We start from the raw sequence: 15,073 nt of genomic DNA, 5'->3' as shown, positions 1-15,073 counted from the left end.
TGGGATACAGGGAAATCTTGCTGTCTGGGTACAGAATTGGCTGGCCCATAGAAGACACAAGATGGTGGTAGATGGAAAGTATTCAGCCTGGAGGTCAGTGACCAGTGATGTTCCGCAGGGATCTGTTCTGGGACCTCTGCTCTTTGTGACTTTTATAAATGACTTGGATGAGGAAGTGGAAGGGTGGGTTATAAAGTTTGCCGAAGACACAAAGGTTGGTGGAGTGGCGGATAGTGTGGAGGGCTGTTGTAGGTTGCAACTGGACACTGACGGGATGCAGAACTTAGAGTCTAGATCAGAGTGGTGCTGGAAAATCACAGCCAGTCAGGCAGCATCTGAGGAGCAGGAAAATCGACGTTTCGGGCAAAAGCCCTTCACGGATGCAGAACTGGGCTGAGACATAGCAGATGGAATTCAACCTGGAAAACTGTGAAGTGATTCACTTTGGAAAGTCAAATTTGATTGCAGAATACAGACTTAAAGACAGGATTCTTGGCAGTGTGGAGGAACAGAGGGATCTTGGGGTCCATGTCCATAGATCCCTCAAAATTGTCACCCAAATTGATAGGATTGTTAAGAAGGTATACGATGTGCTGGCTTTTATTAGGAGGGGGATTGAGTTTAGGAGCCACAAGGTTTTTCTGCAGCTCTATAGAGTCCTGGTGAGACCATATTTGGAATATTGTGTTCAATTCTGGTCACCTCATTATGGGAAAGATGTGGACGCTTTATGGAGGGTGCAGGGGAGATTTACCAGGATGCTACATGGACTGGAGAAAGGTTGAGGGAGCTTGGGCCTTTCTCACTGGATCAAAGAAGGATGAGAGGTGACTTGATAGAAGTGTACAAGATGGTGAGAGGCACTGATAGAGTGGATAGCCAGAGACTTTTTCCATTGGTGGAAATGGCTATCACGAGGGGGTATAATTTTAAAGTAATTGGAGGAAGGTTATGGGGAGATGTCAGAGGTCAGTTATTTACTCAGACTGGTGGGTGTGTGGAATGCACTGTCAGCAGTAGTAGGAGAGTCACATACATTAGGGACATTTAAGTGACTCTTGGATAGACTCGTGGAAGTTAGTACAATGAAAGATATGTAGGTTAGTCTGATCTTAGAGCAGGATAGAAGGCTGGCACAACTTCGAGGGCTGAAGGGCCTGTGCTATTCTATGTTCTAACAACTTTTACAATTAACTCGAAGTTTGTCTCAGACCCGAAGGGGTAGTTGCACTCCAATCTCTGGAATAGAATATAGATGGGTTGATCAGTGGTAAATGGAATTCCATCTGGTAAATGTGAAGTGATGTACTTGGACAGACAAGACAAGGGAATACATGAGGTAAGGTCAGATCCTGGGAAAGCAACGAAGATTAGAGGAACTTTGGTGTGCATGCCCATTGGTCCCCTAAGATATCATGACAGTTAGATATTGATGTTAGGGAGGCAGATGGGATACTTGCCTTTATTAACTTAAACAGAGAGTTTAAGAACAGGCAGGTGAGGCTGAAACTGTATTAAATGGTTGTTAGGCCACGGCTAAAGTATTGTGTGTAGTGCTGGAATCCACTTTATACGAAGGATGTGGTAGCACTGGAGAAGGTGCAGAGGAGATTAACCAGGATGTTGCCTGCACTGGAGAGTTTCAGTGGTGAAGAGAGGCTGGGGTTGTTTTCTTTCGAGCAGAGGAGACAGACTGCAATGTGTAAAAACATGAGGGGCATAGACAGGAAGAAACTTTCCCTTAGTGGAGGGATCAATCACCAGAGGTCATTGATTAGAGACAGGGAGGTTTAAAGGAGATGTGAGGAAAATCATTTTACCCAGAGGGTGGTGGGAATCTGGAACTCACTGCCTGTAAGGCTGGGAGAGGCTGAAACCTTCATCACACTGAAGAAAGATTTAGATATGCACTTGTGATGCCAAGATATCCAAGGCTTTTGGTTAAGTGCTGGAAAATAGTTTTAGAATATTTGGTGGTTGCTTTTGACTGGTTTGAACTCAATGGGTCAAAGGGCCTTTTTCTATACTGTAGACCTGTCACTCTAAGCCTGCACACCAGGATCACTCTCTCCTTCTGTATGAGTGAAAGAAAACAAACGTTGAAAGATTTTGAAAAGAACTTTTAACTCAACCAAATACTTAGGTCCAAAAGGAGGATCACTACAGTCAACATCGTGATACTGTCACCAAACACTGAAAGAATTAAGAGAAAGTCACTCTTTCCACCCCTTGTAGTTTGGACTCTTGAACCACAAAGTCTGTTCCTTTTTCCACTGATGATGTTCCTGCAAAGCTGTCTGTCTTATTGTAGAGTCATACAGCACAGAAACAACTCCTTCCGTCCAACTCATCCATGCTGACCAGGTTTCCCAAATAAAATTTGTCCCATTTGTCTGTGTTTGGCCTATATCGCTCTAAACCTTTCCTATTCATGTACACGTCCAAATGTCTTTTCAATGTGGTAACTATCTGCATCCTTTGGCAGTTCATTCCACAAATGAACCATCCTCTGTGTGAAAAGGTTGCCCCTCAGGTCCCTTTTAATTCTACACTCTCTAGTTTTGAATTCCCTTAACCTAGGGAAAGGACTTTTGCTATTCATCTTATCTATGATTTGGAAATGCCAGTGTTGGACTGAGGTGTACAAAATTAAAAATCACACAAAACCATTGCTTCCAAATAAACCTGTTGGACTATAACCTGGTGTTGTGTGATTTTTAACTTTGTACATCTTATCTATGCCCTTCATGATGTTATAAGCCTCTATAAACTCACCCCTCAGCCTCTGATGCTTCAGGAAAAAAAATGTCCGAGCCTCTCTCGGTAACTCAAACCCTCCAGTCCTAGCAACCCCCTTTTGAATCTTTTCTGAATCCTTTCCAATTTAATAATATCCTTCCTGTAGCAAGGCAACCAGAACTATACACAGTAGTCCAAAAGTGGCCTCACCAAGGTCCTGTACAACCTCAACATGACATTCCAACTCTTGTACTCAGTGTTCTGACCAGTGAAGGCAAGCGTGCCAAATGCCACCTTCACCACCCTGTCTACCTGTGATGCCACTTTCAGGTAACTATGCACCTGCATCCCTAGGTCTCTCTGTTGGACACATTCCACAGGGCCCTATCATTAACTGTAGAAGTCCTGTCCTGGTTTGCCTTACAAAAATGCAACACCTCACATTTATCTAAATTAAACTCCATCTGCCACTCCATGGCCAACTGGTTTCATCCATAAACTTAGTAATCATGCTTCTCTATTCTAATCCAAATTGTTTGACAAACAATGTGAATGACAAACTAATGTCTGTTTGGATTTAAAGGGGATATAGTTTAAGTTTGTATGTTATTAATTAATAATCCAATTAGCCACTTGTTAAAGGATAAGCTTCTTAGCTGGCGATTTGATGGTGCAGTGGACTTGTGATCCTGAATGTCAGGCTAATGTCCTGAGGGGATGGGTAAATTCCCACCAAGGCAGATGCTGAAATTTGAATTTTACAAAAATCTGGAACTAAAAGCCAACCTATTGGCAGCCGTGTTGGCACTGTCTAATGTTATAAAATCCCAACTGGTTCACCTTTTTTCATATCAAATGGCAGAACAGGCTCCAGGGGCTGAATTGCCTACTCCTGCTCCGAGTTCTTATATTCTTATAATTGATCATTTTGTTTCTTGGTTATTGTTGAAATCTGGTGCGAGTTTCTTCAAACTTAGATAGTGGTAAAGTAAATATAGTACTATATATACTTGTGTAAAAGTCAAATCTTTTAGATTTCTTTAAAGATTCAATTTATAGGATTGACTAATACATGGATACTAGTTTTGAGGGGCTGAAATTGATGCTGCAGTTCAAAATACCATATCATTTACAGAAGTTGTTTTGATCGCACAACTAAACACAAGTAAAGAAGAAAAACACAACGAATTACGGTAAAGATAATTACCAGATAAAAGCAAGAGAAACAAGAATGAATTATGGGTAGGAAATTTTATTTATATATACTGGTACGAAAACTTAACATGTCAAAGATGCGTTGAAAAACTGCAAAATCACACTGCTCAACACCGTCATGGCCTATTCTAATGGCACACTTAAAATGCAACATTTATTAAATTCTGAATTTGTAAGTGTCTTGAAGTTTCCTGCCAAATTCTTCACTTTCTCTCCCATTTACTTTTGTATGTTATGAACCTCAGCAACATTAACAAACTTGTCAAAGAACTAAAGAAATATGTAGCGATCTCACTTTTATTCAGCTATAAATGGTACAATTAAAATGATTAACTTTTTAATGATTTGGAGATGCCAGTGCTGGACTGGGGTGTACATTGTAACATTGTAAGACACAGTATTTACAGCAAATGTTTACAGTGTGATGTAACTGAAATTATATATGGAAAAAGACCTGGATTGTTTATTAAGTCTCATCTTTTAGAATGATCATGTTGGGTTTCAGTTCTTTCTTATGTAAATCGCAAAACTTTTTTAAAAAGTTACATTTTCAAGTGAACCTGAATAATTGGTGTCATGTCAGCCAAGATAATGTATTGAAGGTGTGAGCTTCCCTCTGTGAGGCTGTCTGTGCCACAATGGTAAGACTGATTCTGATCTAAAAGAATGGATTTACAGAATCTTTTTTCCTACAGTGTGGAAGCAGGCCCTTCGGCCCAACAAGTCCACACCAACCTTCCGAAGAGTAACCCACCCACAGCCCCATTTCCCTCTGACTAATGCACCTAACACTATGGATAATTTAGAATGGCTAATTCACCTGACCTGCACATCTTTGGAATGTGGGAGGAAACTGGCGTATCCGGAGGAAACCCATGCAGATACTGGGAGAATGTGCAAACTCCATACAGACAGTTACCCAATGCTGGAATCGAACCACTGAGTCACCGTGCCATCCCAATCTTACATGGATTGATGCAGTTTTTGAGCAAAGTAAAATTTAATTCTGCAAGTACAAATTCACCCACAAACTTATTTATGTATGTGTGTGCATGTGGGTGTGTGTGTGGAGGGATGTTTATGAGTGTCTGTGAGAGATTATGTGTATGTGTGTGTGTGTAAAAGTCTGTGAGAGGGTTTGTGTGGGAGTGTATGTGTGAGTGTATGAGAGAGGGTCTGCGTGCATGTGCGTGTGTTGGGGATGGGGATGGCCTCAACCGGGACTTTGGGTTCATGTCACACTACAGGTGACCCCATTGCACTATAAACACATACACGCACAGCTGGTGCTCCTAAATAAATCTGTTGGACTCTAACCTGGTGTTGTGTGATTTTTAACTTTTTAATGATATTAATTTTTGGATGTATAGTGAACAAAGTGCGATAAGTACCAATAGACTTAGTACCGGTATGAATTAAAACGTGCTGTAGTAAACCAAGTCAGCTAAGTAGAGTTATGAATGAATGAGTACAGATGCAGCACAGTAAACAAACAGCGATGAGTAGAGATACCGGTATGAATTAATGAATGTGTTTTCGTTTTAAGTGGGTTAATAGGAACATGCAGTCTCCTTTGTAAGAGGTTTATAATGCAATATAGTAGGGTTGACTTTTACATGAGATCTATGGAAAATACAAGATTTTTTTGGCCAAAAATAAGGAGTCAACATTTACATGAGATCAACTTTTACATGAGTACGTATGGTAGTTAGTGATTCATTTGAATGACTGTTGGGATGGTGGGGTTTGATTTACAGCACTCTTCCCAATAGGATCATGACTTGTGAGACAGAGTAGATAGAAAGAGATTGTGTCCACTTGTGAAAGGAATGAAAATGAGAGGGCATAGCTTTAAACTAAGATGTAAAAGAAGCAAAAGCACCATGACAAAAATCTTTTCAGCCAGCGAATGGTTAGAGCCTGCAGTGCAAAGAGTCTGGTTCAGTTGAGGCATTCTAAAGGGGATTAGACCATTATCTGAATAGGAAGAATGTGCAGAGTCATAGAGAGAAGGCAGCAGAATGGCACTAATTGAATTGACCAATTGAAGACCATTACAAGCATCATGGGCTGAATGGCCTTCATGTGTGCCACAACATAGGTGACTCATTGAGAGATAACTAATGGCCACAGCATTCAAATACCTCCCATGCTGCTAAGAAATTTCAGAATATATTGATAGCGTTTTCCCACTCATAACCTTTTTACAGCACTAATTTCATAGCTTTTCAAGACTCTTTTGGTTCTGAGAAGTTTCACACGGGTCTCAAAATATTACATTTGCTTCTTTCTGCACATATGCTGCCAGACCTGCTCAGTTTGTCAATCACTTCTTGTTTCAACCATGAATTTTTGTAGGGTTGCAAGATTTTACTTTATTGTTTCATGGCATGAAAACAGTGAATGAGAAGCCAGCATTTGTTGCCATCTGTGAGACTGCATGATGTAAGAGCAGAAGTAGGATATTCATACCATTGAGTCTGCTCTGCTATTCAATGAGATGATGGCTAATAGGATCACTTTTAACTCCACTTTCCTGCCTTTGCCCCAGAACCCTCAATATCTTACTGACTTAAAATGTATCTCTCAGACTTTAAGAGCCTTGATAGCCCAGCGTCGACAACTCTCTGCAGTATAAAACCCCACAGATTCACACCCTAATTTCACACATTTAAGTACTTCCGTGTTGTATGACACTAAGTCCCCTAAGAATCTTGTATGTTGCAGTGAGGTTAGCTCTACTCCACTGAGTAGGGGCCAACTTCCCCTCACAAGGCAATCCCTCCATACCTGGTATGAACCTTCTCTGGGTTGTCTCTGATGCTATTATATGTTTCTTTGGGTAAAGGACTCAAACCTTCACTGTGTTTAGATATGGCCTGAGTTTCAGCAAGACCTCCCTAACTTTATTCTTTCCAAATATAAGCGAACATTCCACTTGCCTTCCCTATCACCCCCTCAACCCGGATACCAGCGTCTTGTGATTATTATGGGATTTACTTGGCCATTTCAAAGAGCAGGCAAGAGTCAAACAAAGGAAGGGAAAGGAAACAAGGTGTAATTGAATGTAGAGCGGATACAGACTGACCATGGCCTCACTGGACGGTCCGAAAGGGCCTGAGGAAACTGACCAACCTCCAGCTATTCCTGCGATAACAAGAGGCAGCACGACCCCTTTAAGAGGACATCGGCCTGGCACTGAAACCTCGCGAGATTACTGCTGGAATGTGGCGCTGATTGGCGGGAGCTGGAGGACCGTACTGATTGGTGGAGACTGGAGGTTGGTGCTGATTGACCCAGACTGGACGGCGATGGTGATTGGTGGGATGATGGTCCTCATGGGGGGGGCGGTTGAGGGCGGCTCTGATTGGCGGAGGCCGGAGACAGGAGCGCGGCTCTGATTGGCGGAGGCAGATATGCGGTTCTGATTGGCGGAGGCAGATATGCGGTTCTGATTGGCGATGGCGGGGCTACGGCTCTGATTGGCGGAGGCCGGAGTGTGGCTCTGATTGGCGGAGGCCGGCTGGCTGTAAGATGGCGGCTTAGTGAGAGTCTGAAGCAGGAGGATAAACAAAAAGGAGCCCGGGCCTTGAGGGGGAGCCGAGCCGCACCGCCCTCGCCTCAGGTCACCCACCCACCTGTCCGGCCGGTACCTCCAGTGTTAACGCCTGAGGTAAGCAGGGAACCGGGTGGCTGGGGCCTCGCGAGGGGAAAGGGCAAAGAAAGAAAGGCGCGCACCCGCTCTCGTTACGGTAGTGCGCGCTCTGGCGGGAGATGGCGCCGTGCTCGCTCCCGCGGGACTGCGCGCTGACGTCAGGCCCGCTCCGGCCGCAGGATCTGGGTTCGGGTTGAAGCCTGGGCCGACACCGAGGATCGAGCGGAGGGGGAAGGCCGCGGGCATCGGCGACCCGCAGGGAAGCGGATACACAGGCCCCAGAGTGACCTGGGCCCGGGATGGTGAGGGGGGCCGGGGCCGGGCCGGGGGGATAGGGCTGGGGGAGAAGCGCTTGGCCGGCGGCCCCGGCAGCACTCAGCCGCCGAGGCTCCAGCGGCCTGCACAGCAGCAACGTACGTTTATATAGCGCCGCATCATGTAGAGAGGCAGCGGTCAGGGACCACTGGGATAGTTTGTGCTGATCCCACTCCCCACATCCCCCTGTTGATAGACGGCTCAAAGATCAGTCTGACCCAACCTTCAATATGAGCAACAATTAACCCTCCACGACCCTCCGGGAAAACAGAACCCCACAAAGATTTAGATTCTGAACTGAATCTTTCCATAAAATAAAGAATCAGAATTAGGTAATTCAGCCCATCAAGTCTGTGCCATTATTTCACAGGTTCATAACTGATCCTGTTATCCTCAATTCCACTTTTTTGCCTTTTCCCCAATACTCTCGATTCTCTTAGTGATTACACATTCTTTCAGATTTGTAAAAATTAATGACCCAACCTCAACAGCCGTCTGCAGTAGAATTCCACTGATTCACTACGTCCTAGTAGAAGAAATTCCTAATTTCTGTCTTAAATAGATGACCTTTTGTTCCTAGATTAATTCCTTTTGATCTGCCATCCTCTCATAAGGGAAAACCACTCCCCATCTACCCTATAAACCTTCCTCAAAATCTTATGTTCCAAAATGGTTTCCTCTCATTCCTTTAAATTCCAATGAGTGCAGGCATAACCTATTCAACCTTTTCCTCATTAAGCCTAATAGTATTATCAGGAGATGATTAATCTAGAAATTCAGCTAATGTCTGGTTTGAATCCTGCCATATTAGATGGTGGAATTTAAATTCAATAAAAATCTGGAATTTAGAATCTACTAATGACTGTGAAACCATAAACTCATCTGGCTCACTAATTTTCAGGAAAGGAAACCTATCATTTTCATGTGACTCCAGACCCACAGCAATGTGGTGGAATCTCATGCCCTCTGAGCCAGCTGCTCAGTTCAAGGGCAGCTGCCCATGTCCCACAAGTTTTTAAAAAAAAAGTAAACCCTCCATACCCAGAAATGCCTGTATGTCTACCCTTAGATAATAGGACCAAAAGAGCTGTGGTCTGACTAATGCCTTATATGGTTATAGCAATCAATGGAGTATTTTTAATGTTCTATTCTCATTGAATTAGAGGCCAAGATTCCTTATCTGTTAAACTTTTATATTAGCTTTTTGCGATTTATGCACAAAGGGTATCAGCACTCTTTGGGTTAGAGAACTCTAAAAATATGCACTAATAACAATGCGCTGAATAATATTCAGTTTCTCTATTTTTGCTAGCAAAGTGCATAACCTTCCATTTCACACGTGATACTTCATCTGTCAATTTTTGCCCAATTATTTAATTTGCCCTTGTCTCCGCAATATTTTGTCACTCACACCACTTGTCTGTCTTTTTTTTGTCATCCACAAACTTGGCTGTAGTACATCCACTTCCCATCACCAAAGTCATTAATGTATACTGTAAATATTGGTGGCCCCGGCTCTGATCCCTGTGCTTTGGTTACAAGTTGCTATCCTTAAACTAGTTCTCCAAAATCCCTTTCTGTCCTTTACTACTTGACTGAACAAAGAAAATTATAGCACAGGAACAGACACTTCAGGCCCTCCAAGCCTGTGCCGATCCAGATAGTCATAGAGATGTACATCACGGAAACGGACCCTTCAGTCCAATCTGTCCATGCTGACCAGATATCCCAACCCAATCTAGTCCCACCTGCCAGCACTTGGCCCATATCCCTCCAAACCCTTCATATTCATATACCTATCCAGATGCCTTTTAAATGTTGCAATTGTACTCGCCTCCACCATTCCTCTGGCAGCTCATTCCATACATGTACCCCCCTTTGCGTGAAAACGTTGCCCCTTAGGTGTCTTTTATATCTTTCCCCCCCTCCTTCTAAACCTATGCCCTCTAGCTCTGGACTCTTTTTTTTATTCCCAGCTCAGCCCAGGGAAAAGACTTTGTCTATTTATCCTATCCATGCCACTCATGATTTTATAAACCTCTATAAGGTCACCCCTCAACACCCCACTCCTCAGGGAAAACAGCCCCAGCTTGTTTAGCCTCTCCCTATAACTCAAATCCTCCAACCCTGGCAACAATCCTTGTAAATCTTTTCTGAACCCTTTCAAGTTTCACAACATCTTCCGATAGGAAGGAGACCAGAATTGCACGTAATATTCCAACATTGGCCTAACCACACCCACTGTTGGAATTCCTGTATGGTCGCAAAGTGACCTCCCGACCCCTATAGTCAATACTCTGACCAATAAAGGAAATTCTAATAAATGCTGCCTTCACTATCCTATCTACCTGCGACTCCACTTTCAAGGAGCTATGAACCTGCACTCCAAGGTCTCTTTGTTCAGCAACACTCCCTAGGACCTAACTATTAAGTGTATAAGTCCTGCTAAGATTTGCTTTCCCAAAATGCAGCACCTTTCATTTATCTGAATTAAACTCCATCTGCCACTTCTCAGCCCATTGGCCCATCTGATCAAGACCCCTTTGTAATCTGAGGTAACCTTCTTTGCTGTCCACTACACCTCCAATTTTGGTGTCAAACTTATTAACTATATCTTTTATGCCCACATCATTTATATGAATGACGAAAAGTAGTGGACCCAGCATTGATCCTTCTGGCACTCCACTGGTCACAGGCCTCCAGTCAGGAAAAACAACCCTCCACCACCACCCTCTGTCTTCTCCCTTTGAGGCAGTTCTGCATCCAAATGGCAGGTTCTCCCTGTACTCCATGAGATCTAACCTTGCTAATCAGTCTCCCATGGGGAACCTTGTCGAGCGCCTTACTGAAGTCCATATAGATCACATCTACCACTCTGCCCTCATCAGTCCTCTTTGTTACTACTTCAAAAAACTCAATCAAGTTTGTGAGACATGATTTCTCAAGCATAGAGTAAGGAAAGAAATAAACAGCAGGAAGTGGGAGGAAAGTGGTGTTAGTATGGGCTGAGAGGTTGTACAAACATTTGTTGCACATCGCAACACACAAATTTGAAACTCCCAGTCCTGTGTTTGCAGTAAACTGGAAAATGCCTCATTTTGCTATAGGCCCAAGTGAGTGCCACCATCTTTATTCAGGGCAACGATTCACTGGACCCATGCGGCTGTCAACTTTGTAGGGGGCAGTATTCAGAGGGGCGCATGTGCAACCTTCCCTGCAGAGTGTGATAGGGAGAATTCACACATAGCACATTCACACCCAGAGCAATTGATTTTTCTGGATTTGTTGCATCATTTTATATAAACGACTTGAATGTGAATATAGGAGGTATAGTTAGTAAGTTTGCAGGTGACACCAAAGTTGGACGTATTGTGGACAGAGAAGAAGGTCACCTCAGAGTACAATGGGATCTTGATCAGATGGGCTGGGGAGTGGCAGATGGGGTTTGATTTAGATAAATGTGAGGTGCTGCATTTTGGAAAGGCAATTCAGGGCAGGACTTGTACACTGAATGGTAAGGTCTTGGGGAGTCTGGCTGAACAAACAGATCTTGGAGTGCAGGTTCATAGTTCCTTGAAAGTAGATTCACAGGAAGGCATTTGGTATGAGGTTAGAGCATTGAGTATAGGACTTGGGAGGTCTTGCAGCTGGACAGGACATTGGTTAGGCCAGTTTTGGAATTTTGCGTGCAATTCTTGTCTCCTTTCTATCTGAAGGATGCTGTGAAACTTGAAAGGTTTCAGAATAGGTTTACAAGGAGGTTGCCAGGGTTGGAGGATTTGAGCTACAGGAAGAGGCATAATAGGCTGGGGCCATTTTCCCTGGAGTGTCATAGGCTGAGGGATGATGTTATAGAGGTTTATAAAATCATGAGGGGCATGGATAGGGTAAATAGCCAAATAGCAAATTTCCCTGCAGTGGGGGAATCCAGTACTAGAGGGCAGAGGGTGAGAGGGGAAAATTTAAAAGGGACCTAAAGGGCAACTCTTCCATGTAGCGGGTGGAATGAGAAGTGGTAGAGGTTGGTACAATTACAACATTTAATTACAATATTTGAAAAAGGAGGGTTTAGAGGGATATGGGCCAAGTGCTGGCAAATGGACTAGATTAGTTTAGTATATCTAGTTGGCATGAACAAGTTGGACTGAAGGGTCTGTTTCTGAGCTACGCATCTGACTGCGGGGTCATAAAAGCGAACACTGCTCTGATTCAGCACTGGGCTCCCTGATGACCACTTTGTCAATATCTAGCTTCCCCAGTCTCTAATAATGGGTGTATTTTCACTCTGTTTAGTATTTTACTATTATTTTCTATCAGATCCTCTATCTAAAACTGTTGCCTATTTTCTAAGGATCTGTATCCCTCTGCTCCCTGCCCATTCATGTGTCTGTCTCGATACATCTTAAATGACGCTATTGTGTCCGCCTCTACCACCTCCGCTGGTAACTCGTTCCAGGCACCCACCACCCTCTGCGTAACAAATTTTCACGCATATTTCCCTTAAACATTTCCCCTCTCACTTTGAACTCATGACCCCTAGCAATCAAGTCCCCCACTCTGAGAAAAAGCTTCTTGCTATCCACCCTGCCTGTCCCTCCTGCTTTTGTATACCTCAGTCAGGTCCTCCCCTCAACCTCAGTCATTCTAATGATAATAATCCTAATCTCTTCATAGCTACCATCCTCCATACCAGGCAACATCCTAGTGAACCTCCTCTGCATCCTCTCCAAAGCATCCACGTCCTTTTGGTAATGTGGAGACCTGAACTGTATGCAGTATTCAAAATGTGTCCGAACCAAAGTCTTATACAAGTGTAACATGATCTGCCAACTCTTGTACTCAAAACCCCATCCGATGAAGGAAAGCATGTCGTATGCCTTCTTGACCACTCTATCAACCTGCGTTACCATCTTCAGTGTACAATGGACCTGAATACCCAGATCCCTCTGTACATCAATTTTTCCCAGGATTGTTTCATCTGCTGTATAGTTCGCTCTTGAGTTGGATCTTCCAAAATGCATCGCCTCTCATTTGCCCGGATTGAACTCGCATCTGCCATTTCTCCACCCAACTCTCCAATCTATCTATATCTATATTCTGCTATATTCTCTGACAGTCCCCTTTGCTATCTGCTACTCCACCAATCTTCGTGTCATCTACAAACTTGCGAATTGGACCACCTATACCTTCCTCCTATACCTTACTTAAGTGTATCACAAACAACAGTGGTCCCAGCACAGATCCCTGTGGGACACCACTGGTCACAGGTCTCCATTTTGAGAAACTCTTTTCCACTACTACTCTGTCTCCTGTTGCCCAGCAAGTTCTTTATCTGTCTAGCTAGTACACCCTGGATCCCATGCGACTTCACTTTTTCCATCAGCCTACCATGGGGAACCTTATCAAATGCCTTACTGAATTCCATGTATAATAACATCTACAGCCCTTCCTTCATCATTCAACTTTTGCATTTCCTCCACAAATTCCATTAAGTTGGTAAGACATAACCTTCCCTGGACTAAACCATGTTGTCTATCACTGATACTCCCATTTTGTTCCAAATGGGAGTAGATTCTATCCCTCAATATCTTTTCCAGCTGCTACCCTACCATTGACATCAGACTCATCGGTTTGTAATTACCTGGATTATTCTTGCCACCCTCCTTCAACAAGGGGACAGCATTAGCAATTCTCCAGTCCTCCAGAATCTGACCTGTGTTCAAAGACATCTATTAAGGCCCCATCTGACTCCCCTCTAGCTTCCCTCAGTAACCTCGGATAGATCCCATCCAGACCTGGAGACTTGTCCACCTTAATGCCTTTTAGAACCCAACACTTATTCCTTCCTTATGCTGACCTGATCTAGACTAATCTATCCCTAACCTCAACATCCATAATGTTCCTCTCCTTAGTGAATACTGATGCAAAGTGCTCATTAAGAATCTCACCCATTTTCTCTGACTCCATGCATTACTTTCCTCCTTTGTCTTTGTCTTTGAGTGGGCCAACTGTTTCTCTAGTTACCCTCTTGCACCTTGTATTTGAATAAAAGGCTTGGGAATTTTGCTTAACACTGTTTACTAAAGGTATTTCTTGAAGCTCTTTTCGCCCTCTCAATTCCTCGTTTCAGATTGGTCCTACAGTCCCGATATTCTTCCAAAGCTTTGTCAGTCTTCAGTTGCCTAGACCTTCTGTCTGCTTCCTTTTTCCTCTTAGCTAGTCTGTTTCATCTGTTATCCATGGTTTCCTAATTTTGCCGTTTGTATCCTTCATCTTCACAAAATATGAGAGTGCTGTATACGTTCTAATATACTACCCCAATGCCATGGTCTCTTGTCTTATTAAGTAGCCATGTGTGTGTTACCTTGTCAAACACCTTTGAAAATACAAATATATTACATCTACTTGTTCTCCTTTATCTATCATGCATGTTACCACCTTAAAGAATTTGAATAAATGTGTCAGATGTGTGGAAGACCCTTTGTGATGCCTTGCAGACTTTGCTTGAATATACTATTTACTTCTAAATGCTCTGCTATATGTTCTTTATAATGGACACTCGCATTTTCCCAATGATAGATGTTAAGCTCTGAAGAGTCATCCAGAGTATTAGCTCGCTTGCTGTCTGTGGATGCTGCTTTACCTGCTATGATATCCAGCAGTTTTTGTTTTCGGTACAGATTCCAACATCGGCAGTAATTTGCTCCTAGATGTTAAGCTAATTAGCCTGTAGCTGCCTTTGTCGTTTCCCCTTTTGTATAAAGATTTTACTTTGCCAGTTTTCCATTCCTCTAGGACATTTACAAAATTTAAGGATTCTTGGAAGATTACTACCAGTGCACCCAGTACTTCTGTCGCTACTTCCTTCAATATCCTAGAATGCAAACCATCAGATACAGGGGATTTAGTGGCCTTTAGTCTCATTAGTTTCCTGAGTACTTTTTCTCTAGTGATCTTATTTATTTCCCCTGCACCCCTAATTTTGCCCATTGATTAGTTAATATTTTTGGAATCTTATGCCTTCTATTATGAATATTAATGCAAAATATTTATTTGGCTCCTCTACCATGTCCTGATAGTGCTTTTATTAATTCCCCAGACTCGGTCTGTACGGGGTCTTTGTGTACTTTGGCATTTTTAAAATATTTT

At 43.1% G+C, this 15,073-nt stretch overlaps 1 protein-coding gene across 2 annotated transcripts in view; it reads left to right on the top strand.

Moving 5' to 3' along the window:
- Positions 1–7,451: 7,451 nt before the first annotated feature.
- The window catches only part of LOC140483541 (transcriptional regulator QRICH1-like), a 70,643-nt gene continuing 63,021 nt past the window's right edge, over positions 7,452–15,073 (top strand). The window contains exon 1 of one of the 2 annotated variants that reach the window (XM_072581729.1): positions 7,452–7,627. Coding sequence is in view for 1 of the 2 variants with exons in the window: in XM_072581726.1 (XP_072437827.1) it covers positions 7,909–7,911 (3 nt within the window). In the remaining variant the exon portion in view is untranslated. Of the gene's footprint in view, positions 7,628–7,771; positions 7,912–15,073 lie in introns of those variants that run through there. The other variant, XM_072581726.1, reaches the window with a different exon arrangement.

The sequence above is a fragment of the Chiloscyllium punctatum genome, chromosome 12, assembly GCF_047496795.1.
Source record: "Chiloscyllium punctatum isolate Juve2018m chromosome 12, sChiPun1.3, whole genome shotgun sequence".
Classification (NCBI taxonomy): Eukaryota; Metazoa; Chordata; class Chondrichthyes; order Orectolobiformes; family Hemiscylliidae; genus Chiloscyllium; species Chiloscyllium punctatum.
This window is presented reverse-complemented; position numbering and strand designations above follow the sequence as displayed.